Source organism: Mastigoproctus giganteus, chromosome 6, assembly GCF_048544385.1.
Source record: "Mastigoproctus giganteus isolate SK-2022 chromosome 6, ASM4854438v1, whole genome shotgun sequence".
Taxonomy (NCBI): domain Eukaryota; kingdom Metazoa; phylum Arthropoda; class Arachnida; order Uropygi; family Thelyphonidae; genus Mastigoproctus; species Mastigoproctus giganteus.
This window is the reverse complement of record NC_143580.1, coordinates 161164705-161191472: the sequence shown is the minus strand read 5'-3', so window position 1 is coordinate 161191472 and position 26768 is coordinate 161164705. Positions and strand designations below refer to the sequence as shown.

At 38.4% G+C, this 26768-nt stretch overlaps 1 protein-coding gene across 1 annotated transcript in view; it reads left to right on the top strand.

Annotated features, from left to right (window-relative positions):
• The window catches only part of Parp1 (Poly-(ADP-ribose) polymerase), a 411082-nt gene that overhangs the window by 307029 nt on the left and 77285 nt on the right, over positions 1-26768 (top strand). The window contains exons 18-19 of the mRNA XM_090376325.1: positions 6297-6380; positions 17878-18000. Of these exons, the coding sequence (XP_090232451.1) occupies positions 6297-6380; positions 17878-18000 (207 nt within the window). The remainder of the gene's footprint in view (positions 1-6296; positions 6381-17877; positions 18001-26768) is intronic.

The following is a 26768-nucleotide window of genomic DNA, read 5'->3' as shown; positions in this document are numbered from 1 at the left end:
TTCTGTAATGCCTACCTATTGCATGGAAGACCTAACTAATCAAACTATTGTATACTCTTAATGAGCTGTATAGTTGAAATATTGGAGCAAATGGTGTGCTGAAGACTCACTTGACTGTTGAAGAAATGGATGGTGTTATCTCCATTGCAATTTTGTTTTAGGAGACAGTTATCCATCTTGGACATTCTCAGGAAGAAATCAAAATTAGAAATGCTTTCATTAGAGCATTTAATTATTGCAAACCTCGGTATGGAAAAAGATTTTGACTGCATGGAGAGGTGGGATCTTTATGAAGCACAGAAACCCAAAAAAATGGAAGTTTTCCAGAGCAGATTTGACAAAATTATACCACCATGTCTCTTTGAGAATCATATCGAGTCCTATCCTATATTGATACTGTTACAGAGCATATCACAACTCAAATATTAACAGCTGTGAAGGCTGCTCTTCCATAGTCCACAATATGAAACCATAGATATCACTCACTAGTGGAACAAAGATTGCAACAAAGTAAGAAGAAAGAAAGAAACAATCAATCAATCAAAACATGGAATGTATTTTGCAAATACCTAACTACTGCCAATCTTATTACCTATGAGAGAGAGAGAGAGAGAGAGAGCTAAAACATGCTACATCCAGTGAAAGGCTAAAAAATACTTCTGGATGAAACTTACTTCCTAGATTAACAAAGATACTGATGTTAGAATACTCTGAGAAAAATAAAGTAATTAAATGGCAATAATCCTACATTGCCCTCTCCTCTTCTTAACTGGATTGGAATGGAGATCTCTACCCCCTGCAGATATTGCAAATGCTTTAGAAGCTGCGTTCTCTGATATGTCCCCTTAGCTACATATAACACTACTCTGCACTTTGAAAAAAATTCAATGATGTTTTTCAGAAAAGGGTATTTCAGAATCATTTCCTAATGCTGATGTCAAAAATGATATCCATTTGTTTCCATCGTGTTTTCATCATTTCTTCAACAATCTCTAAAGAAAATTAATTTTATGTTTAAATTCATGTCTAAAACATTATTAAAAAAGGGCAGTGTGGTAAAAAGTCCACCAAAAACTCACCTTTCAATTTAAAAACTGAACTATGATGGGTCAAGGTGTGTTTGTTTTAATCGCATATCCAGGGTTTCTCCTATATGCTGCTGTAGCATCTGAAAAGGCATAAGGCCAAGGCCGGCAAGTGTATGTAAGTAGGTGTGTAAGTATGTGTGTTGTTGTGTTGAGTGCTGACACGTGACAACTTTGGAGGTTAGCATTAGTAGGGGCACATGATGCAAGAAAGCAAGCTTATGCAGCATCAGCCAAAAAAAAAAAAAAAGTATAGGACCACCTGGCCACCTGACTCTCAACCTTAGCCATGAGGAGGCACGCCAGAGACTTCTTTTTAGCTGAGACTTACTGGGGCCATCAGGCAAGCCTGGGAGCCCCAAGATGTTTAGGGAAAGGAAGTGGACATAAGAATGAGAAGTATGGGGATTGGAAGGGAAGGGGAAACTTGGATAGAAGATAAGGGGATGAAGAAATAGACATCCCCTGAAAGAGAAAAGTTTACAATAGTTCATATAAAAAAGTGTATAGTGGACTATATTCTATTTACATTTAAAATCTAATCTTAAGATTCTTAAGCATATTTGATTACAGCTGCAAAGCTAGCAACCATACAGTATCAAAATTATAAACAAGTCTGCAACCTATAGACAGCAAGTAATATAATAAAACCAGGTCGTGAAAAGAAAATGCTTAAGTTTTTGCTACCAATATTTCAATAGCTACTAACTATTTAAATACCAAACCTCAACAATCTAACCATTCAATTATTCCCATCAAACAGACAATTGGTTTCTGCCACATTTTCATAATGAACAGATTATATTTTCAAAAATCAGCCATACCAAAGGTCTGTTCACTGTTCAGAATCATGTTAAACTCAAAATAACCGCTATGAGTAACTTAACAAACATAAAACACACAGTAAAAATTTTCTTTCCTATAATCTTGAGTGCCACCCAAGCACCCAGGTACAAGAAAAGTAGGTTGATTTACATCCAATGAACAATGCAATCGTAAACCATAATACCAACTTCAGTATGTCCCACTATTCAATTTGAATAGTTCTATATATATATATATATACAGGGTGTTTCAGTTAAACGTTTCAGAACTTCTAAGAGGGGTAGGGTACATCCTGACAACTCGAAATCATATAGCAATGTGGGGTCGGAAATGCTTTCCTGAAGCGGTGTTGTACACAGAAGCATCATAAAAAGAAAAGAGATGGTAAGTGAGAAATCGTTTTAATAATACATGAAAAGAAGCAAAAGGTACATGGATTAAAGTAAGTGTTCGAAGTTTCTTCAACCTCGTATTGCTTTCGCACAGTGGTACCTTGGAAAATGTGCTACAAATCTCCTTTTTCCTGCTGAAGTGTTGTTTTCCGATGAGGCATCCTTCACAAGGGAAGGAATTTTCAACACGCATAACGACCATATCTGGGCGGTCGAGAACCCGCATGCAATACGACGTCGTGCAGCACAGATTCGATTTTCGGTCAATGTATGGGCCGGTATTATGGGAGATCACCTCATCGGCCCTTACCTGTTACCGTGTCGTCTAACCGGACCTATCTACTTGATCTTTCTGCAGCAAGTATTGCCACAACTTTTAAGAGATGAACAGATTTCTGCATCGACGCAACAGACAATGTGGTTCCAACACGATGGAGCCCCTGCCCATTATAGCGGAGATGTTCGTAACTACCTGGATTTCACATTTGGTCAACAGTGGATCGGACGTGGTGGTCTCGTGCGTTGGCCTGCTCGGTCACCCGACCTATCATGTCTTGATTTTTATTTCTGGGGTCATATGAAATCGCTAGTTTATGACCCCCTGTTGACAATGCTGAGGAGCTGGTTGCAAGAATCGCAGTAGCTGCCGAAGAAATTCGAAATTCGCCTGGAGTATTCCAGAATGTTCGGATGTCCGTGCGTCGGAGATATGAGGCGTGCATTGTAGCCCGTGGAAGAAACTTCGAACACTTACTTTAATCCATGTACCTTTTGCTTCTTTACATGTATTATTAAAACGATTTCTCACTAACGGTCTCTTTTCTTTTTATGGTGCTTCTGTGTACAACACCGCTTCAGGAAAGCATTTCCGACCCCACATTGCTATATGATTTCGAGTTGTCAGGATGTACCCTACCCCTCTTAGAAGTTCTGAAACGTTTAACTGAAACACCCTGTATATATATATATATATATATATATATACACAATGCTTTTTTGTAAAAAAAATAGGTGCCAGTACTCATTCTTTGCTATCAGGAAAAATTTTAAATTAAAAGGATATGAAAAGTACTCCAAAATTTTTTTTCCTGATATTGTTACTTTAGTAGTAATGTTTTTGGAATAAGAACAATAAATTTAGTATATTAATACAGTTTATTAAGCATAAATTTATTATTCAAGTATATAAAAAAATAAGTAAATAAATCGGTCAGCTATTGAGTGCCGGGCACTCAGGATGAAGGGTCCATAGTCACGAATGGTCGTTAGTGTAGTATCTCAAATAGAGAGCTTAATGGTAACTGAAAAAGTTTCTAGTACCCCGGCTTGACCTAAAACTGAGGAACTAACGAAAACATTGTCTATTTGAGTCTTTCCAGTTGTTGTGAATGACAAGGGTGGGTGAAGCGATTAAAGTCTTGGGGGAAAGCAACTGCCAGGTGAGGGCCATGCATGACTCCACACAGGTACTTCCCCACCACCGCCACCTCAACACTGGCCCCCCTGAGTACCTCCTTTCCGGGACAACCCCACCTTTGAAAATTGTTAAAAAATACTTCTCATCGCAAAATTTGTAAATGATCTTTATAGAATTATTAACTAACTATTTAACAACCTTTTTGTCATCAAAAGGAGAGTTACTTAGTACAAATAATCAAAGTGCAATAAAAAATAGTTTTTTTAATTTGAACATAAAAAGTAAATGATAAAAAGTACTTCATTCAGATGTCCTCACATGTGCCTAGTTTAGAAATGCTGTAAAACACAAATTCTTTATAGAACCCATATAATTCTTAGTTCTAATAACCTTTGTTATAAACAACTAGTCTTGATACCTTTATTTGCACTCATTTTAAGAGCTTTACATACTTTCTAAAATGAGGCTTACAAATCTGTACAGATATGTCAACTGTAAGCTGTGTATGATTTTTCATACTCAGCTTTTGACAGCTTGACCATACCTATGGGTCAATTACAGATCAACATAACTTTTATGTGTTTCATCACTACCATATCATTTGTCAGTAAAAATTGTGTGTTTACTACCATGCTATTTTTGCATGGTAATAAACTAGTAAAGACAAACAATTTATATTTTTAAAAGCTCCAGGATTAGTTGAATTACTAACACAAAAAAATTCTGGAATTTGTGAGTTCACGTTACATTGCATGTAGCAGCTATGTGTGATTCTTCTTTTGGATTTATTGTATCTTGGTGTTGTAGGGTCCACTTTTTCTGCCATCATTTTTGGGGCCATGATCTTGTAATTTTAATTTGTTTCCTCCATATTTTAGAGTTGTTCTCCAGGCAACTACTCTCTGTTAAGAAATTGCCTTTAATCTACTATAAATTTTTGAGCAGGACACTGATTAGTAATTGATCTCTCTCTCTCTCTGCTGATAGAGCCGACCGGGCTAGCCGAGTGGGTAAAGTACCTGCCCGGCAGCCCAAAGGTCGCGGGTTCGATTCCCGCCTCGGGCTTGGATCAAAGTACTGCAAAAACCTTGGGAGGTGCAATATGGCCACAGAAGCCGATGCGCCAACAATTACCAAATCAAATCAATCAAATCACTCTCTGCTGATACTCAATAACATTAATATTTGCAAAGTTCTAAAGTCCAGGTGCACTCAGCAATTTTCTTCACACCGATGCTGTTGTGAAATGTGTGTATACACACACTGTCATAAAGCACGCTGACTACTCATCATGCAGAAGGCACATCACAGCACTTCAAAATCATCAGCTAATATGGGAACAACCCCATCCGTGAACACAGTCATGTGTGGGGTTGTTCCTGCTAATACTCAATTACATGAATATTTACATTTGAGTGAACCATCATCAGCTGCCCCTAGAGCTATTCTCCAATGAACTTCTCTCTTGTGAGAAATTACCTTAAGTCTTTTGTAAACATTTGAGCAGCACAGTGATCAATAGATGATCTCTCCCTGCTAATACTTAGTTACATAAATATCATGAAATTTCTTTTTAATGTCCATTCCATCTGTCATTTGCTATAAAACTTCCTGTACTATAAACCTTTTGATGTTAAGACAAATGACTTTTCTTTAATGCTACCTTTAATCCACTGGTTGGAGTTAATTTTGGTTTGTTTAAAGGAGAGTAAGAACTTAATGACCCTTGTGAAACAATCTGGGTTAAAAATCCTAGTTTTTTTATGATTTCCCCTAGTCTTTTAAGTTGTCTTACCCACACCTAATACAAGAGTAATTATTTTTAGAGACTCATGTTTACAAATCTTTCTAGCGCATCCAATTTAGTTTTCATAGAAACATAATATTTAAGTAAATTATGTACAAATAATTTTACAAGTTTAAATATGATTTGGAACAAAAACATAACTGATATCGGGAAACATACAACTCGGTAGGCAAGCATGGCAGTGTACTGCCTGCCAGTGTGCCACGGGCATCAGGCAGTATGCTTTAAAGAGGGAAGGGAGAGTGTTGGTTAAGGAATGGCCGAGTGGTCAGGTGTGTACACGTGCCTTGAGTGACCGGGGTTCAAGCCTGTGGCTGCTAAACATAAATACAGCGCTGTTTCTTGTATTCTGTCTATCCTTGAACTCCTCTGACCGTTCAGTCATTCCAGAGTAAAAACAGAAAATTTAATTAATTTAAGAAGCCTTCTAATGCATATTGTTATTTTTTTTGCTGGTGCAGCAAAAGCCCATGTCTTCCTTGCACTATGTGGCACTGATACTCATCAGTTATTTAATGGTTCACTTGTAGGATTAGGTTAAGGGAAGCCAATTAAGATGAAATGAATGAAAATAGCATGAAGGGCATTAAATACAAAATACAGTACTTAAAGTTCATTAAAATTCTAGAGTAAATCAAGAGTAAATATAACTGTAAACCAAAATCGTGGTTACAGTTTTTCAACTTTCATAATGCAGTTTTCATAATGTATCAAAATAAGTCAGAATATTTTGTCTATGTGAAAAAAGTAAATTTCTTTATTTTGTTCAGGTTGACTTGCAAAAAATGCCTCTGGGTAAACTATCTAAACGACATATTGAAAGTGCATATGCTGTGCTCACTGATCTACAGCAGGTAAGTAATCATTATGACTGTATTTGTTATATTATAATACAATAGACTTTCAAAATGATGGCACCTTCAGGGATTTAAGGTACTGTTATTTCGATTTTTCCATTATCTAGAAAGATTTATTTTTAATATATTTAATGCAGAAATAATGAGACTAAATAAAAAATAGAGAGATTAAGAATTTAATTTTATTACCTTCACATAAAAAACATAAATATGCTGACAATCTAATGTTATATTCTGCCATTAATACACATCTGCTTATACCTTGTTCTTTTTTTCTTTATTATATCAAGTTTAGTCTGCCCGGTTAGCACAGTGGTATTGTCACCGCCTTCTGTACACTGGGTGAAAAAGGCCTGGGTTTGAATCCCGTCAATGATGCAAGGAACTTTTATGGGCTTTTTTCACTCCATTGCTGGGGTTAAAGTGTGTTTAAAGTCAAACGGCACCAGGGGTTTCCCCCATCTCCACATAGTTCACATTGTGGGTGTACCAGTTGACTGGAAATGCCAGGGATTTAAAATGTGTGGGCTCTGTATATGTGTAATGTCAGGTACCATTGTTCTTCTGGTCCTTTACCTGCCAGACCCCTAGTGAGGCCCGACATAGCCCCATGGAGGCAGACCAGGTACCTAGCAGTTTAAATTTACTCTGGCAGGTCCTGCCACCTAATTTCCTGAGATTTCTGTGGCTAGGATCTAAAAAAAAGATGTGATTGCATTGAGGGGAAGTGCTAGGAGAAAGTCAAAAAATGGTGAGCAAAACTGATTTTGAATTGTGGAATTTAGATTGTGTGGGGCATGCAGGTAGAGTAGGGAGGGAGACTGAAGACTGGGGGGCAGATAGATAGAAGTATGGAGCTGATAGGGAAGACAACTCCAGTTTACAGTGTGGCATACCCATGCCCCACCAGAAAGAAAAGGAGTGGCGAGAAGGGTAGGGAACAGCAGAGCTGTCTCTTCCCCCCACCGGGGAAGGGTAAAGAGTAGGCCAGGTGCCAGGTCTGCCCCATCCGGGATTTCTAGGAGTGCAGTGAAGGTATCTCTGTCCAGGTCTCTGACATTTGTGCAGGTCCTGCTTGGTCTTTTGTTAGGTAGTTACTCGTGGGATGCAGGTCCATCCTCTGTTTGATGTTCAATAGGATATGGTTCAGTCACCCTCAGGGTGGATTCCCAAAGGTCCAATTGTAGTCAGTGTAGGTCGTGCGATGTGATTGGTTAGCAATTCTCAAATGGAATCGATGTCCCATCCATGGGTCAGTATTTGGGAGAGTGGAGTTCAGTCACAGCTGGTGCACAGTCCAGTTTTCTCTTGGTTCGTCATTTGTTGTGATTGTTGTTGTATTTATCCTAGTTGTTCTAGGTTTGCCGGCAAAGGTAGAACACAGTCATGTCTGGCTTCTTGCAAAGAGGTACTGAGCAAAGTTGGTGAGGGCATTATAGGTTCCCTCGTCCTCCAGTAGGTAGTGCTTCTGATTTTTGAGGTTGAACTGGACTCATGATGAGATGTCCACGTAGGTCTTCATACAGCTCACACTCGTGTAGCAGGTGGTTCCAGGTCTCAAGGGAGCCGCACACACAAGGTGGGTTATCTGTCAGTCTGAGGAGGTTTAGCTTGTGGCAGATAGCTCCATGTACTGTGAGAAATTAGGTGACTTGGAGAGCAGAGCCATGTCAGATATTTTGGGTACACCTGTAAGTTCGGAAAGAACCTTCGCATGACGTCACCTTTGTCAGACATTGTCCAGCGTTGTTGCCATATTGATGTTAAGTAGGTTTGCAGCCTGTACTTCTCAACTTTGCAGTTTATTGCCAGATTCGTGGTGTGGTCCTGGAAGATTGTGACTTTGTCATGTCTGTGTTGCTGTAGTATGCTGGTGCGAATCACCTCAAGATCAAGAAGGAGAGTGCCTGTGATCACTTGTAGTGCACGGGTAGAGACTGTCTTGCATGCTCGGGTGAGGGTCAATAGGATGGGTCTGTGTGTATAATATCCAGTCGTCTGTGGGTTACCACTGTTGAGGCTTTGTGGAATCAGACACCAGAGCCGTATGTAATTGCTGGGATAATGGCTGCTTTATAAAGGATTGCGCCGACCAGGCTAGCCGGGTGGGTAAAGTGCCTGCCTGGCACCCAAAGGTCGCAGGTTCAAATCCTGCTTCGGGGTTGGATCAGAGTAAATGCAAAAACTTTGGGAGGTGCGTTTATGGCCACAGAAACTGATGCTCCAACAACTAACCAAAAAAATAATAATAAATAAATAAAGGATCACAAGGGTGCATCTTTTTTGGCCCCAATCGCGATGTGTGACTCTGGCAAGCATGGCAGCATATTTTTTCATCTTAGCCTGTATATATTTTGGTGTGGGGTGAAAGACAGATTACGGTCCAGGATAGCTCCCAGGTACTTTAGTTCTCTGGCTAGATTAATTAATTGTTCTATTGTTGATTCTTATTTGCGGCAGTCTAATTGCGATTAGGTAGCCCTTTAGTAAGATTGATTGGGTCTTGGCTGATATGGTGAGTTGATGCCTTTCCATTCATTCTCACAGTGTAATTACTGCTGCATTCACGAGAGTTTCTAGTTGAGCTCTTGAATCTGCAGTAAGGGCCAGGAACAGGTCATCTGCATAGGCCAATGCCTGTACGCCCCCATAAGTCGAGGGAGAGGAACTCGTCCAGTACATAGTTCCACAGGAGAGGTCCTAAGACAGAGCCCTGCGGGCATCCTTGGTATATTTGTTGGTAAACCTTGCAATAGGGGACCTACCAGTACCTGTTGGTTGGTCAAATAGCTTCTTATGCAATCATAGAGGTTTTTTGGCAGTTGGGCAGCCGAGTCTTGGGAGGACACTCTGCCACCAAAGGGTGTTGAACGCCCCCGCAAAGTCATTAGAGATGAGGATAAAGTATTTTTGTTGGCAGCCAGCTCTCTGCCATGTTAAGGATGGGTTCTATTGCGTCGACGGTGGAATTTCCTGGCTTAAATCCAAATTGTTTCTTTGCTGTTAAGCTTGCAGTGGTGTAGTGCACGTCATCCTCTGTCTAAGCAGCTGCTCCAGTACTTTGCTGAGCGGCACCTCTGTAGCCAGGTGGGCAAGAGCAGCAGTGTGTAGCACACAATTCTTGATTAGACTGGGGTTCGAGCCCGTGACCACCAAATATGGAGGATGTGGAAAGGTCAGGAAATGACCACCGCATATACCCAGAGCAATATGGCCTTAGTTGTTAATGCTCCTAAAAACCAAATAACAAACTTTGCTGAGCAAAGACAGAAGGGCAGTTGGTCAATATGAGTCTGGTTTATGCTGGTTTGGATGGATTTTTGAGGATCAGTTTGATGTTTGTCACTTTCCAGTCGAGGGGGAAACAGTCTGAATGAAGACAGTGGTTGTGAAGGTCTGGGGGTGTACTCAGCCACTTTCCTAACCAGCTCTGGCTCAAGCATATCTAGCCCTGGGTTTTTCCTATTTCTTATCTTACTTGTGGCAGTTTGTAGTTCTGGGTGGGTAAAGGGCTCCTCCGTCCTGGGGGATTTGTATATGTCATTGGCCTGGCATAGCAGTTGCTGTTCAGGGGTGTTGTTTCCTTCGATTGTTTTGAAAGTGGCGTCTAGTATGTTATTAACTGTGTCATGTCAGTTGTTGGTCCTGACACCTTGTGGGGTGACGGTGGAAGGGGATCCCCCCCCTAGGCAGCTTGTTTGTGGCTATCCAGTAGATAATGCTCCCAGGACAGCTTTTGCCACTGCATGATCATTGCAGTATTGGTGTTCCTGGCCTCCCTGTACTGTTGCCTGAGAGTATCCACTTCAGGGGGTGGTGGCCAGGTCCGTCTGGCCCTTTGAAAAGCACGTCTCTTCTCTTTCATTGTTCTTCTAAGCTGGTCAAGCTCTTGCGACCACCATGGGACAGCTCCCGGCTGAGAGGTCCTCCTCCTTCTGATTGATTAGCCACATTGACTATGGCATTGGTTATAGCACGTTGATGTTGGTCAGGGGTCTGTTTCTGGAGCTGGTTGGATGACAGGTTTTGTGCATTTCTGGTGATGGCCTCTTTGAATTTACCCAGGTCTGCTTTATTGATAGCATATCTTTCCTGTTTGTAGCTGTTTATCTGGATTCGATGGAGTGACCTATGCATAGTGAAGGTGATGGACCTGTGGTCAGAAGTAGTCCAATCATCTTGCACCATCCAATTGTTGAGGTGACCAGCTAGAGATCTTGTAGCCGTGGTGGCATCCAGGGTGGCTTCCCAGAGTGTTGAACTAAATGTGGGAAGATTGTTGGCGATTTAGTTTGATGACGACAAAGCTGCTGTTGGCTAGGAATTCCTCCATCTGCTGCCCGTTTCTAGAGCCTCTATGCTCCTGGGTCTCACTGTGCCACAGAAGTGAACGGCAGTTGAGGTCGGCAGATATGAGGATCTTGGATCTTGTTAGTTCAGTTTGCACTTTGTGTAGATACTGAATGTATGGGAGGATGCCTGCCTCCGATGACAGTACAAGGAGATGACGTGAAGTTCTCCTAGGGAACTAACGATGTGTGCATGAGATGCCCACTCGTGGCACAGGTGTGAGATCCTGGTGACTGTTATGTTCGAGTTTCTTACAATGACAGCAGCCCATGGAGTTGCTTCATCCACCTGAACAATCTTATAGCTGAGTGGATACCCCTGGACAGCCCCTGCACAGATGTAGGGTTCTTGCAGCAGGAGGATGTCTATATTTTCTTCTTCAGCCTTTGCCTTATCTGTCCTGCTGTGGCAATTGCTCGCTGCACATTGAGTTGGTGGAATTTAATGCAAGTGGTGCTATAACTTTTAGGCAGAGTCCCCATAATGAATTCTTAATTGTTGGGTGCTTCTTGCTTTTATATATACCGGGCATTTGTTATGTCTGACTGTGTGTCTGGGGGAGTTTTTGCCACTTGCAGTTTGCACAGGCTGGGTCACTTTCTTTATTTGGGCAGTTTGCATAGTTGTGCCCCTTCTCAGCACAGTGCCCACAGGTAGGCTCCTGCTGGACACACGTGTGAGTGGTGTGGCCAAATCGGCAACACTGGAAGCACTTTCGGACCACAATGTGTTCCCTAAAGCAAGACTTCCCCTTAACAAGCCTATGCTGTGCTGGAACTATAACCGCAGTCTTGGCTAGATGATCCTGCATTGTTTCTTTAACCAGTGACTACGTTATATTTCCCTGAAGAGAAGTGAAACTAACAGTTTTGTAATTATTCGTGTCATACTTTGTGCATTGAGGATGCATTTGCAAGTCTCTAATCTATGGAGAACTCCAAGGAAGCTCTCATAATTACAGCTAAGGGTTTGTTTACTTCCTTTGCTGCCTCCTTTAATATAACTGGATAGATCCCATCCACCCCTAGGTGCTTTTCTTATGCTTAACTTCAACAGTTTCTCCTCCACTTTACTCTCAGTTGTTATAAAATCATTTAACTGCTTGCCAGAGTTCAATAAAGTTCTGGCATTCCCATCCCTGGATATCTCTCCATCTATGAATGTAGGTGCAGTATACTCATTCAGTCTGTTAGCTGCCTGAGCAGGATCATCAACAGTCGAACCATCAATATCAAGTGGACCAATCTGATTCATCCCCTTCCTTTTAGAGTTTATATAAGTAAAGAATTTTTTGCTGTTTTTCTTTACATCTTTTGCCAGGGATTTCTTGTAATCTGCCTTTACCTGTCTAACCTCATTTTATGACTTGATTACAGACCAGCTTATATCTACCATAGGTTTCTGTGTACCTGATGGTTTATATGCATTCCATGCATTTTCTTCCCCGCCACGTCTCATCTGACATCCATTTAACCCTAAACCTTGAACAATATTTCTTAGTTGGTATGAAAAGTCTAGTAGCATCCAAGATTAATGCTTTGAATGCTTCCTATTTAGAATTTGTTGTTGTTGGTAACATCATCAGTTGGTCCTACTGTGCAGAATTTGAAAACTGTCTGAGACCACTGTAGTCACATTTACAAAGCAAAAAACTTCACTTTACCCCTGATGGTAGTTACATTGTTAAGTAAATCCTAATGCATGTAGACTCTGCTGATAATCAGATCAAGAGTATTACTCCCTCTGGCTACCTTCCAAAAAAGCCTTGCTAGTGTGCAAGTGACCAACCCACAAATTCCAGTCAATATCTGGGAAGTTAAAATCCCCGATTATAATACAATCTGATTTTCTCGCCCCAATCTCTTTCCCTGTGCAGTTGTACTTATCAGAGTCTTTAGGCCTATAACACACTCCTACTCTCAATTTCACTTTCCCAGTGTTTATGTCACACCAAACTTATTCAATATTGCACTGTTAACCAGTGCATACCCAGGTTTTTTCTTGAAGGGGAGGAAAGGTGACAGAATGGGCATCATACAAAGGTCAAGGGATTATTTCAGAACCATTTAACATCAACAAAGCTTTTTAAGACCACATGTTTTTAATGCGTTTTTAAGACATGCATTTTCAAGAGCGCATCTATTTAATAGTTGTAATATATACACCAATGAGCCAAAACATTATGACCACCTACCTAATATGATGTTGGTCCTCCACGTGTAGCCAAAACAGCTCATACCCGGAGAGGCATGGACCCTGCAAGATTTCTAAATGTCTTGTGGTATCTGGTACCAACACGTAACCAGCAGATCCTTTAACTCCTGCAAGGTCCGTGGTTGAGATGCTGCAGTTCAGAGTTGCTGTTCCAACACAAACCACAGATGCTCAATGGAATTGATATCTGGGGAATTTGGAGGCCAAGGCAATACCTGGAAGTCTTCCTCATGTTCCGTGAACCAGTCTCGAACAATCCCCCCGGATTGTTCGGATGAGCTTTGGGCGAGGTTCTGCTGGGATACCCCGGGTCCAGTCATCCATGTGCCGGGCACTCTGATGTCTACCACCTACCTATATATCATTGCTGACTAGGTACACAACCCAAGCACGGTACTAAGTACTATAGGTTCTAATACTTCTCGTGTTTGGGGTTTTCATAAAAAAAAAAAAAAAAAAAAAAAAACACACACACTTTCATGGCAACGGTCCTCCCCTCTGGTGGGGCAGTATCTGCAGGGACAAACTGATTGACAAGGCTGTACTCCCTTGTATCATGTCTCAGCAGGATTGCAGACTTGTTCAGTTTCAGTCCTAACTCACAGCTTTTTCTCAACATTTCTCTGTACTTGTTAATTAATAAAATCTTCAGATGTAATACTTGTAAATATCACCAACGGTTACAATATTACCTTTTGTGTCCTTAAAAGATGATGTTTTTGCACAATATATTTTCAGTTTATCTGATGATCGAGTCTCCAACTATATCTACTTCCTGTGAATCAAGGATCTCTGCTGTGGATTTAGGAGAGTTCTTCAGAATAACTATGCTCAGCTCATTTTTCTTGCACATTATGCATATAAGTGTGAAATGCTAAAGGATGAAATCCTGTTTTTGTAGGGCTTGAACAAGCTGCATGAAGTAATTTCATTTTTAAGTACTGTCAAACAATATACATTTATAACAATAGTTAGACAAACAGGCCTGGAGTTCGAAGAGCATTATGTTAGAATAGTCCATAAACATATCAGATAAATGAATTTTCTTTACAAAGTTTATTCCCTTTCTCTTCTAAAGGTCCTATCTTCTCTTTTCTTTTAAAGCAGTCCCTGCTGCAATGCAAATTTACGTCAAAACGAATTGCAATATTTGTCCCTTAATTCACATATGCATTCATTCAATTGTGGCTAATAAGTGAGACACAAGTTCATTAAGATTATTACTATAATTAATACCACATGAAATTAATAATATAGTCTATTAAGCTAATCGCCTAAATCACCATACAAGTTGATGTGACATTTCAGGCATCTTTCCAATATCCATCATCAGACCATGCTGTTGGGGGGGGACAGAGAAATATAAAGGGTTACTTGAATATTACAATAACAGTTACCAATATTACAATTACATATATACAATTCAAACACAGATTACAAGAGCATCTAGGCACTTCCGTAGCCAGGTGGGAAGGAGCAGCAGTGCGTAGCACACGCTTCTTGATTAGACCGGGGTTCGAACCCGTCACCACCAAATATGGAAAAGGTCAGGGAACGACCACCGCATATTCCTGGAGCAATATGGCCTTAGTTGCTAATGCTCCTAAAAACCAAATAACAAACAACAAACAAACAAGAGCATCTACAAGGAGACCAGCAATCTATCCACCAGTGAAAGAAAAGCCTTGAAAAACCCGAAGGAAGACAAAAATATCCACATAACAAAAGCAGACAAAGGAAACACCATGGTCATTATCGACAAGAAAGAAAGAATACATCGAAAAAGTCAAGAACTGCTAAAGGACACCAACACCTACAAAGCATTAAAAAAAAGATCCCACCAGTGGTCTCGAGAAGAAAGTCAAACAAAAACTGCAAGCTGTGCTTGGCCATAAATACCTAGATGAAGACCTCCACAAAAAATTTAATCCCAACAGCTCTGAAGCACCGTACCTGTTTGCAAATATAAAAGCCCATACATAAACCAGGATTCCCTGCCAGACCTATTATCAATAGTAGACATCGCCCCGGACAGAAAATATCAAAATGATTAACACAACTTCTCTCCAGAATACTACCAAAGAACCAGATATCATTAAAAAAAAAAAAAAAACAGCCAAGATTTAATTCCAGGCTTAAGAATGTGGAAGTCAAACAATGACGATATCTTGATGTCATTCAACTTTGACTCTTTTCACCACCATACCCTTAGAAGAAGCCAAAACATGCCTCCTTCAAGTAGACAGCCACATCCTCCTAGGATATCCGAAGCCTCTGCCAACCTCAGAAATACTAAATCTTATTGATCTTTCCATAGGAAAACCCTACTTCACTTTCAGTGGAGGAGTCTATATGCAGATTACTGGCCTCAGCATGGAAAATGCCCTATCTCCACTCGTGGCACAAATATTTATGGCAAAATTTGAAAAAGAATTTTTAGAAAACCAAACTATAAAACTTAAATTGTAGAGCAGGTACGTCAATGATATAGCTATCTGGAATCATGGAACAGAAATCCTACAAAAATTCTTTGAAGCTCTCAACAACCTTCACCAAAAAATCAAATTCAAAATGGAAATAGAAAACAACAACAAACTTAGTTTCCTAAATGTCCTATTCACAAAATAACCCCCTTCTATTTTATAGAAGTTTATAGGAAGCCCACAGATACTGGGATCATCCTAATTATAGGATGAAAGGATGGCAGAATTACAAATCCTGCTGATTTTTTTTCCAACAAAAATTAGCATTCTCAGCTCCTTCATCCTAAGAACTTATAGAATTTATAAAGAAGAAAATCTACAACAGGAATCACAAACAATAACCAGGATTTCCATGAAGAACGGATTTCCTCTTCACGTTATTAACAAAGCCGTAGAAGACATCTCCAAGACTGCACAACCCCAACCCAGGGACAGAAGAACTTCCATATGTATACCTTAAATACGTACAGTCAGCACTAAAATAGCAAAAGAAACTAGGAAATGTGGTATCTCCACCTTTTTCAAGAGTTCGGCCTCTATCGAGCATATCTTAAAACAGCAGCCCAATAACCCCTACACATCTAGAGGTCCTATCTATAAAATAGACTTTAGGTGTGCGGTACACACAGAAGAGAATCATACAGAAGGCTAAACTTGCAGAATCAAAGAGCATAAAAAAGATGTACAATATGGAAGGGTCCTAAAGTCTGACGCAGCCTGACATGCATCCAATGTGGTGACACTTGAGATTTGAATAGTACCAGAATCCTTTTCTACTGACAAACAATACGACACAAGGAAATTCAAAGAAGCTTTCTTCATAAAAATGTACAAGAGCAATCAATAGAAAACAGGGATTTGAATTCAATCCTCAATATTTCAATCTTTTTGATTAGAAAATTGAAGAAGAAATGAAAAACCAGGAAAAGAAATTAGTCCAGATATCTGGAGGAGCAGCCCACATACAACCTCCTCCCTCTCAGAACCAGACTGTATACCAACTCTGATGTTCAAAGCATGAGAGCAAAGTTCACCACTACACAAGAACCACTGGATCCAGGGTATAAAACTTGACAACATTCCATTAGCTAATGGTCTTAATCCCTCACCTATAAATTAACTGCTAGCAGTACCCCTTGCCTGCATGCACTTCAGGTTTCTGGAAGCATCAGCAAGAGGAATCTGATGACAGAAGGTGAGAATGTAATCTTTGTGTATTTGTTTTTACTTAATTTAAAAATCTGTTTTCTATTGTAACAGTAATTGAAACTTAATACTTTATACCTATTATCCACAATTAATTAATAATTTTTGTAATCATAATTGTAATATTGGGATTGCAGTAACACATGCTCTTTGGGTAGTTAGGGGTTCAACTGCTGGACTGCTAAATACGGTCGATCTGCCAGCCCGCATGTACCAGCGTGGCAGATTATGGTCTATTTCCCTCAACGCGAATCATTCAGTTTACCTTTACGTTTTATATTTTTCTTTCCACCAACATCATGGTCTGATGGGTATTAGTAAGATGCCTGAAACATCTCCTTAAATTGTATAGTAATTTAGGCATATAACTTAATAAACTGTATTATTATTTTCACGTGGTATATGAGTGGTATTAATTATAGTAATAATCTTAATGGAAAAAAACCATGTAACATCCTTCTCTAACTATATTAGACACAAGTTCATTACATGTGTTAAGAGGTGCCTCCGTAGCCAGGTGGGAAGGAGCAGCAGTGCATAGCACACACATCTTGATTAGAACGGGGTTCGAGCCCGTCACCACCAAATACAGAGGATGCGGGAAGGTCAGTGAATGACCACCGCATATCCTGGAGCAATATGGCCTTAGTTGCTAATGCTCCCAAAAAACCAAATAACAAACAAACGTGTTAAGAACAATGTGGGTTTTTCCCATTTTGTTAAGATGTGAGTTGCAAAAAAATCTCATTGCTGGCTCTCTAATATACTGTAAAAATGTACCAAATAAAATACAAATGCAGGTGATCTGCTCCTGCGGCAGCAGCAGATCACCTGCTATCTAATGAAAGATTAGTTAATCCTGAAAGGCTGTCATAGCAATCACATCTTTTAAACAAATGGCCAATTAACCTTTTGGAGAGGTCATCTGTTTGAAAATAGTGAATCCCAATGTAACATGTTTCAAAAGCAAGTTTGTTCTTTGTAAGAAAAGACCATTGCATTATTATGTATACAGTTTAAATTCTGCTAGTTAGAGAAACAGATAAAAGGACAAGACTGTCCTTTAAGCATCTGTCAATATTTTTTGCATAGATTCTTAAAGACAAGTGATTATTGACGTAAGTGTCAAATTGCTTTCTTAATATCTTAATTTCTTAATGTTTTATTCTTATCTGTATTCAAATCAGTCACCCTGTATTATGTATTATTGTTTGAATTTTAGTGAATGATCTTATTTATAGATAATGAAAAGTGCAAACAATGCCTCCAGACTCCTTGATGCTTCAAATCGCTTCTATACCTTAATACCACATGATTTTGGCATGAAGAAACCTCCACTTTTGGATAATGAAGATATTATAAAGGTATAGTGACTTCTTAAAATAGAACATTAAATGCTGATATATAAATTCTATACATCAAATCATTTTTACTTATGCAAAACTAATTATAGGTGCATGACATTTTATTAAACATTAATATCAACATTTAATATTCATCTTATTTAGTGGTTATGTGGTATCAGAAGTGAAAATTCTCATAATGAATTGATTAATACAATAAAATAGTAAAAAAAGAATTGGATGATTTGGAAAATAAGAGTAAATTATGAAAATAAAGAATTATGAAGCATTGTAATACTTGAGTATAACTCCAGCAGTTGTGAAGTTTGGAAAATAATTATTTTCTCTTCATCAGTCAACTTTGGCTGTTGCTTGTCGTTCGTTCGCTGGTGTGTGTTGTTTAACAGTCAGGCAGCGTAACAAATTCTATTAAAAAAAGAAATATATATACACACACTACCCAACCATTAATATCCAGACACCCCTCCGTGGATGGGAAAACAGGTTTATGCATGCAACACGTTACAGAACCTGCTATAAATATGCACACTGGGCTTCGAACAGACAATTGCAAAAGTGGGCATGCAAGGCGACACGTTCAACAGAATTAACAGACTTCTAACGTGGAATGATGGTAGGATGCTACATAAGCAATCGTTCTGTACGAGGCATCACAGTCACTCTGGGTAATACTAGGTCAGCAGTTAGTGACATCATATGCAAATGGAAGAGGAATGGGACCGGATCTGCCAAAAACGGCCTGGTAAACCCTGAAAACTAACAGAATAGGACAAGAGTGTTCTGCAAAGAACTGTGTGTGCAAATCATAATTTGCCATTGTCTCAAATTACACAAACCCTCTGTTAGAGTATTGGGACTAATGTTAGCACTATTACAATACAAAGGACACTCCATGATATGGGTTACAATGGTCATGCAGCCATTGATCTCCTCAACAAATGCTAGAGGCCGATTAATGTGGTGTAAGGAGCACGATTCCTGGATTGTAGAACAGTGGAAAACAGTCCTATGGACAGATGAGTCGAGATTCACACTCTACCAGTCTGATGGCTGTTCCTGGATGTGGTGAATGCCAGGGGGACAGTTCCTTCCTGATTGTATCCTCCCAACTATGAAGTTTGGTGGAGGCCATGTCATGGTATGGGGTTGCTTTTCATAGTTTGACTTGGGCCCATTAGTCATTATCGACAAAACCATAAATTCTGTGCAATACCAAGACCACCTGGACAATTATGCACTTCCAGCATTATGGCAATACTTCAAGGGAGGTCCACCTGTATCAGCAAGACAATACTGCTCGGGTCGCAACAGAGTGGCTTGAGGACATGGGTGTGGAAAAGTTGGATTGGCCAGCCTAGAGTCTGATCTGAACCCTATCGAGCATCTTTTGATGTATTGGATATCGTCGTACATGCATTTTGAGATTGCCCAAAGAACAAGGCCGAAGTAGTTGCTACATTAAAGGCCAAGTGGAGGAACATATCACCTGACAGTTTTATAAAAAGCTGGCTGAGAGTATGCCAAGAAAATTGAAGGCCATCATAAAAGTAAAGGATTCAGCACAAGATATTAAATGACACAATAAAAGCTCTTCTTTTTTTCCTTTTTTTTTTTTTTTTTTTTTTTGTCTAAAGGCAGGTGTCTGGATATTAATGGTAGGGCAGTGTGTACGTATATATATATATATATATATATATATATATATATATACAAGGGGCTAATGGAACTGAAATTGTAATTACGTAGAACAAAGAAGGGACCGAAGATAAAAAGAAGTAATAAGAATTACTTAATGCTGTTTATCCTATGACTTCAGTGCCTTCATCCGGGGCTAATTGCCGAAATCAAAGGAAAAATTGGCAATAAGTCAGTAAGGCATATAAGGATTAAAATTTAAATTTAAATCATAAGGCTTGCATAAATTTAATGGCTGATCCGACAGAGGCTGAAAGTAAAGATTAAAAAGAAATAAGATAACTTACTGGGGTCATGTAAGTATATGACAGAGCAGACAGTCTGTACTGCAGTGGAGTAGTAAAAGTTTCAAATGAATGTGATCTAAAGTATATATATATGGTTTATATACTTTATATACAAAGCATCAGAATAGTGGCTATTCTGATGCTTTGGGACAAAATGATGTTAGCATGTACCTTTTTGGAGATATTAGAATGCCGATGCGTGAAGCTGTATACATTGAAGTTGAAGGCTTTGTGCTTATTGTATATGTAGACAGTGGTCTGAGAGTTATTAAGATCTATATCTAAATCCTGGTAGTTGGCAGCCTGGTTATTATCATTGGTTTTTTCCAGTGTATATATTGGCAAGGTTTTTTAGGACAATTTGCTACAAATAAATTATCTATATATCTAAATATGCAGATTTCCAAAGGCAGTGAGGTTTCATACCAGTATAGATATAGACTGGCAATAATAGAATTGGCTGGGCTACCCATTGGGGAGTACTTATGGTTTGTTGGTAAACTGTTTTACCTTCGAAAATGTAGTTGTTGGAAATGCACAAATTCAATAAATTGTTCCAATATGTTGGTTTGCAGATTATTTAAGACAAGCTTCAAATTAGTTTGATCAATGCTGGTGAATAGGCTGTTGAAATCAAAGGTTATGGAAAACTATAATTATTAATACTAAGTTTTAATTTTTTGTTGATAGCTATTAACTTTTTTGTTATGATAATGCTATTATTAGTCACTGGCTTGTATGTAACACTAGAATTGAGTTCAGCATTTAATATATGAAAGTAAAAAGCTTTACTTATGAAGGCATAGTTACTGGCAGTTTTGTTGACTGGGTTAATGATAAATTGGTCATATAGCTCTGATAATTGTTTTTAAGTATGGAGATATTGCAGTTGATGGTAATAGGTGGAGATCCATGCAGTATTAAGGCTTCATAATTATTTATTAGTTTTGATGACACAGTATTTATCCACATGTGGAAAGATTCATTAGGTGTGTTGTAATTTATAGGCAAGCATGAAGCAGTAGTTAAGGAGGTCATGATGTAACTGCTTTTTGAATGTGGTCAAACTGGTTTTTGTATACAACCTGAATTTGTAACCATAAGAAAAAATATTTCTCAGATCCTGGTAAAGTATTATTTACAGGTTACCTGTTATTATATGCCCATGGTGGGCATTAACATAAGACTGTAATTCTGCCTTGTGGCAAATGCATGTGTTGGTGTCTATTTCTGCTGTATCCATATTGGTAGCAAGTGATTTGTGTAATTATAGGCAAGAAGGCCGAATGGTTTATCATAGTGGTCTCAAACTGGTGGCCCGCGGGCCGCATCCGGCCCCCCGAAGCAATTTTGCACAGCCCGCAAATACATTTCAATTATGTATTTGTTGTAAATACAGTGCTTATAATTTTAGAGACATAGAGATATGGACTGAGATTATGTGCCCGACTGCTATTGAAGGAAAAAGGGATAGAATGAATAGGTTGGGGCTTTGTCTTTGTCTTTGTCACTGTATGCTTGTATGCCAGGCCACATGACTGGGGTAAGGTAGGACAACTTCCCACGTCAATACAATCAGTAAATTTAGTTCACCAGCCAACAGTTGGTGGTGCTTCGGTATTCTGGTGTTTCTGATTTTTTCTATTGAGTTGGTACTTCTGATATATATTTTCCTTGAGTCAGTCACTAGTTGGTTAGCTGGATGCACAGCTGCACAGTTCATATTGCTATATAGATGGTGACAACCAACATACGGCCCATCAGCTGCTTTCAGATCGTGCATTCAGCCCGCATGCAATTTGAGTTTGAGACAACACTGGTTTATCATATCTGCATCTAACTTTGATTCTAATATTTTGGCAGTTGACTGGATATAGATCTGCATGCAAGTTAATGCAGTGGTTTATATTGATACAGTCCATGGTGGTATGCTGAAATTTTAGTATAATGGTAGAATACTCCTTATTAATATTATAATTTAATGAATTTAGATTAAATTTACAAATTAGTATTAGTATTAGTAACGGCCGCATGGTGCAAGAAAGCCTATGGCTTATGCTGCACCAGCCAAAAAAAAAAAAAAATCCGAACAAAACAATGATAAAAACAAAAAATAAATAAATAAATAAAATAAATAACTAAATAATAATAATTAATAAATAAAAAAAATAAAATAAAAAATAAATAAAAAGGAAATTAAACCTATCATCCTATGCGCTTCCCTTACCCAAAAGTACTATCCAGATGACCTTTGAATTTCCCCAAACTGTCGGCCTCTACCACCCATGAAGGCAACTTATTCCAGTAATTTATAACTCACTGGCTAAAATAAAACTTCCTGCAGTCCAATCTAAACATTTCCCCCCGTAACTTGAATTTATGTCCCATAGCAGGTGGAATAGGTGTCTTGTTTTGAATTCATAACTGTGGATGAATTTATATAGTGCTTCTAGAACACTGTGCTTCGTACTGAAGAGCAGATTATGTATCTGCTGCACCTCTATGTCATTGTTATTCCAATTGGTTATAGTCTAGGTGAAGCTGTCTATTTTGTGACTGTGAATTATTATTTCTTGGTTTGATTTTTTTTTTTTTTTTTTTTGTGGCATCTTGGCTTTCTTATACATTTTACCATTTGAAATTTCTCATAAATACAGGGGTCTTCTATACAGCTGGTAACAATACTATGGCTAAATTTGTTGTTTAGGCCATAAGGATACAGTATCTTCAGTTTCACCATAAACATTTCTTCCTGTCTGTTTCTTAAAACAGGGTTGGGTATATGGGCTATAAATGGTCGGGTATAAGCAAGTATCCAATGATCCAATCTTGGGACTCCTTGTGGAAGAAGAAATGGATCCGCCAAGCCCAAATAATGGCTAAATTCTTACAATGGAATTCTTGAAGACTCCAGTGAAATATAGATGACATCAAAGGTATAAACCAGTTTGCTTTTGCTTGTGGAAGAAATATTTAAAAGTAAATGAAGCTCCTATCTTGTACAACTTAATACTATCTGTAAATATTTTTAAAATAATAAGAAGTTTAATCAATATAGTATGTAGAACACTTCCGTATGGTACTCTCCAGAAATTAAAATGAAAAAATTGAAAAACTTACATTAGAGTAACAAAAATAATTAAAAATCAATTTAACACAATAAAACTCAATTTAACGCAATTAAAAATAAGAAAATTAATTAAAAGAATTTAACAAAAAAATTGCAAAATGATTTTCTTTCCTGAAGCTGATAATGCTTTTGACCGTATGTCGTGATCACAGGAATGAAAATGACCAAATGGGGGTGAGTATGAAACTTAAACAGGGATTATTTGTCTTCGCGCATGTGCATAAAAGCCCACGAATCAGAAATGAGATATGGCCGACGAACATTAACAGAATTTTCTTGTAATTTAATTTCTACGGTTTTTGCAATTAATAGTCACGTATAATTACATTGGACACTAAGTATTTTGGCTTCGTTAAATAAAAAAGTATATTTTTCATTAACGGCGTGAAAGGCTAATTCTAACGCTGCTGAACGAGAAGCACATACCGAGGCCGCATGTTGATTAACACGAATATTCAAAGGAAAACGTGTCGAACCTTGGTAAGACGGGTCGCAATCACTGCAAGAAATGTTGTATACCAGGTCATTGATTTGTGTTATGAACGAGGAAAGGACTGAGCGATTGTTCAGTATAGTGTGTAATTTCCATATTGGCCTGGCCACAATTTTAAATTCGGTATCTTTAAAGAATCTGTTAAGCTGTTTGTGCCACTGTTCAACATATGGGATAGAAATAAAGTATATTTTGATATTACTATTGTTGGTTGGTGTAGTATTTTGTATCCTATCCTTTGCTTGTACTAATTCGGTTTATTTTAGCAAGGGGATAACCCCTGTTTAAGAATCTGCTGGTTAATATTTGTAGGCATTAAGAAATTGATTAAAGATAGTCAATCTTTTGTAGGTGAAAGGATGATAGCTGTTATAATGTAGAAGTATACCAGTGTTTGTAGGTTTTCGATAGATGTCGAATTGGATTTTATTCACGTCCCAAGTAAGCGTGAAATTTAGAAAATTTAATGACTTTGTATCTGTATCCTCCCTTTCCAGTGTAAATTTGAGTCTAGGATGAATATTATTAAATGAATGTAAAATGTCTTGGATAGTACTACTATCAGTAATAACTAGAACATCGCTAAATACCTCCCATAGTATGTGATACAGGGTCGAAAAGATGTCAAATGTATATGCTCAATCATTGAGAGATAGATCTCCAATATTAAGCTGCTCAGGCTCAATCCCATTGGCAAACCGAAAATTTGTTTGTACTATTGTGTTGTACAATTGTGTTAAATTGATTTTTAATTATTTTTGTTACTGTAATGTAAGTTTTTTGATTTTTTCTTTTTAATTTCCGGAGAGTATCATACGGAAGTGTTCTGCATGCTATATTGAGGTAAACCTCTTATTATTTTAAAAATATTGATATCAACATAGAACATATTGAGCATTACAGCTCTGGTTCATACTATCTGTAAGTATAGAACTGGGGATGGACCTGCCCATTGAGGAGTCACTTATCTCTGTGGGCAGCCAGACCTCATTTCAATCTGTACTACTTACCACCATCTTAGAAGTGATAGCAATTTGCCTTACAGGTAACATTTTTATTAAAAGTCTGTGCTATATATTTGCCACCTGGGACTGACATTGCCCAGACAGACCTTGATGATCTTGTTATGCCATTGCCTTATGGAAGATGATTGGTTATACCATTGGAATGTGCCTTTCTATATCTGGCAGAGTTTGACATCATTACAGTCAGCCAGGAACCTATCAATGAGGCAGTGACCATACAGAGAATATTGTCCAAGCAGCTGCAATTGCATTTTCAAAATCATGGTGGAATTCAGAATGTATAGGAAGAAAAAAGGCTCAAAACAAAGCTTGGGGAATATTCCAACATTATCCCACCACAACCAATCTCCTAGCCTTTAAATTTGCTTGAGCCAAAGCAAGTTATATTCAACATTAGATCCAGAAGGAATGTTGGTCCACTTTATGCTCTCCGTTAACCAGGGGCAACCAACACCAAGGCAGTATGGTAAAAGATCCAGAAAATACATATTGCACCCTTCATCAGTCCTGAAATATAATGAATGTGCTATTGCAGACTCAACCACAATAGCAAATGCTCATGGGAAAACATTTTCTTGCATAACAACATCATCCTTTTCCCCAGAGTTCCTAGTCTTTAAACAGTTAAATGAAAAACTTTAACTGAAAAAAGTTAAATGAAAATCTTTGATGTAAAATTTAATTTTACATCAGAGATGTGCTCTTGGACCAGATGACATCCAATATGAAATTATTAAACATCTTTCACTAAAATCCTGGCCCCCAGGTGTCAGGCAATTTTTGGATCAAGTATCTTTGTAAGTGATTTTGTGCTCTCTCTTAAATAAAATTGTTTACTTATTTACAGCATTACACTAATACCCAATTAAATAATCTTTAGTAGAGAAATTGCTTTATTAGATCAGGAGGAAAAGTAACCTTCTTTCTTTTTTTCCCCTTCTGTATATTTGTATATTATTACTATCTTACTACCTCTTAGCCACAAAGGTGGCACTGCTCCTGCCTCCACATGGTAGGGTCAGTAACCCAGAGGTGGAAAAGGTATTCCTTCTATGGTGAAATGGAGCAAGCATTCCCCAAAACCTAGAAATCCACTGGGTGCACAGATCAAACCCTGACATGGCAACAAGAGGGGCCTGGTTCTGTTGCAGCAAAACATCAAAAGGCTGATGAGGACAGAATCCAAACTCCAACTTTAAGAGTGATATAAATACCGATTGGAAAACTCTCCATTCCTAGTGCAGAAATGCCTAGAAAGCACAAGACAGTTTGTAGATTAATATCTAGAGACTTACTGGAAGAAATTGTCATTGTTTGACAGTCTGAGCAACTACAAAAACTAACAATTTTTGGTGGAACTTCTGTTACCATTTCACCACACATTTTCCCAAACATGTCAAGAGGATGCGGAAAGGTCAGAGAATGACCACCGCATATCCCCGGAGAATTATGGCCTTAGTTGCTAATGCTCCTAAAAACCAAATAACAAACAAACATGTCAAGAGATGTCATTATTGAAAGGGACCTCCTCAATCTGACAGATGAAGAACTAAAACAAGAACTGAAAAATCAAAGTATCATCAATGATAGGAAAATTATGACCAAGAGGGACAGTATATTAATTCCCACTCGGAATATAATCCTTACATTTGACAATCTCAAACCACCAATGATGATCAAGGCAAGTTATCTTAACTGCTGAGTTAAACACTACATCCCAAACCCATTGGGCTACTACAAGTGCCAGAAGTTCAGGTACTCGTGGACAGTCTACAGAGTTGTTGTTACCTGTGCTATGTGTGGATCTACTGCATAAACTAGTACTGACTGCACAGCCACAATACCTAACTGCAAAGAAGCACATCCGACGTATTCCAAAGAGTGAACTCATTGAAAATGTGAAAAAAAAGATAACAGCGGTACAAAACTTAAAATAATGTATCCTATCAAGAGGCCAAAAAATCCTTACCAGCTCTGAATATTAACAAGCTAACTTACTCCCAAGTAACCACAAGACATATATCAATTGCTACCCAAACAGAGGTAACCACACCATCAAGCAAATTAGTCTGAATGGGCATGGTCAGTATTGGCTGAGCAACAAACAAACAAAGCAAAGAGCTATAAATATGCCAATT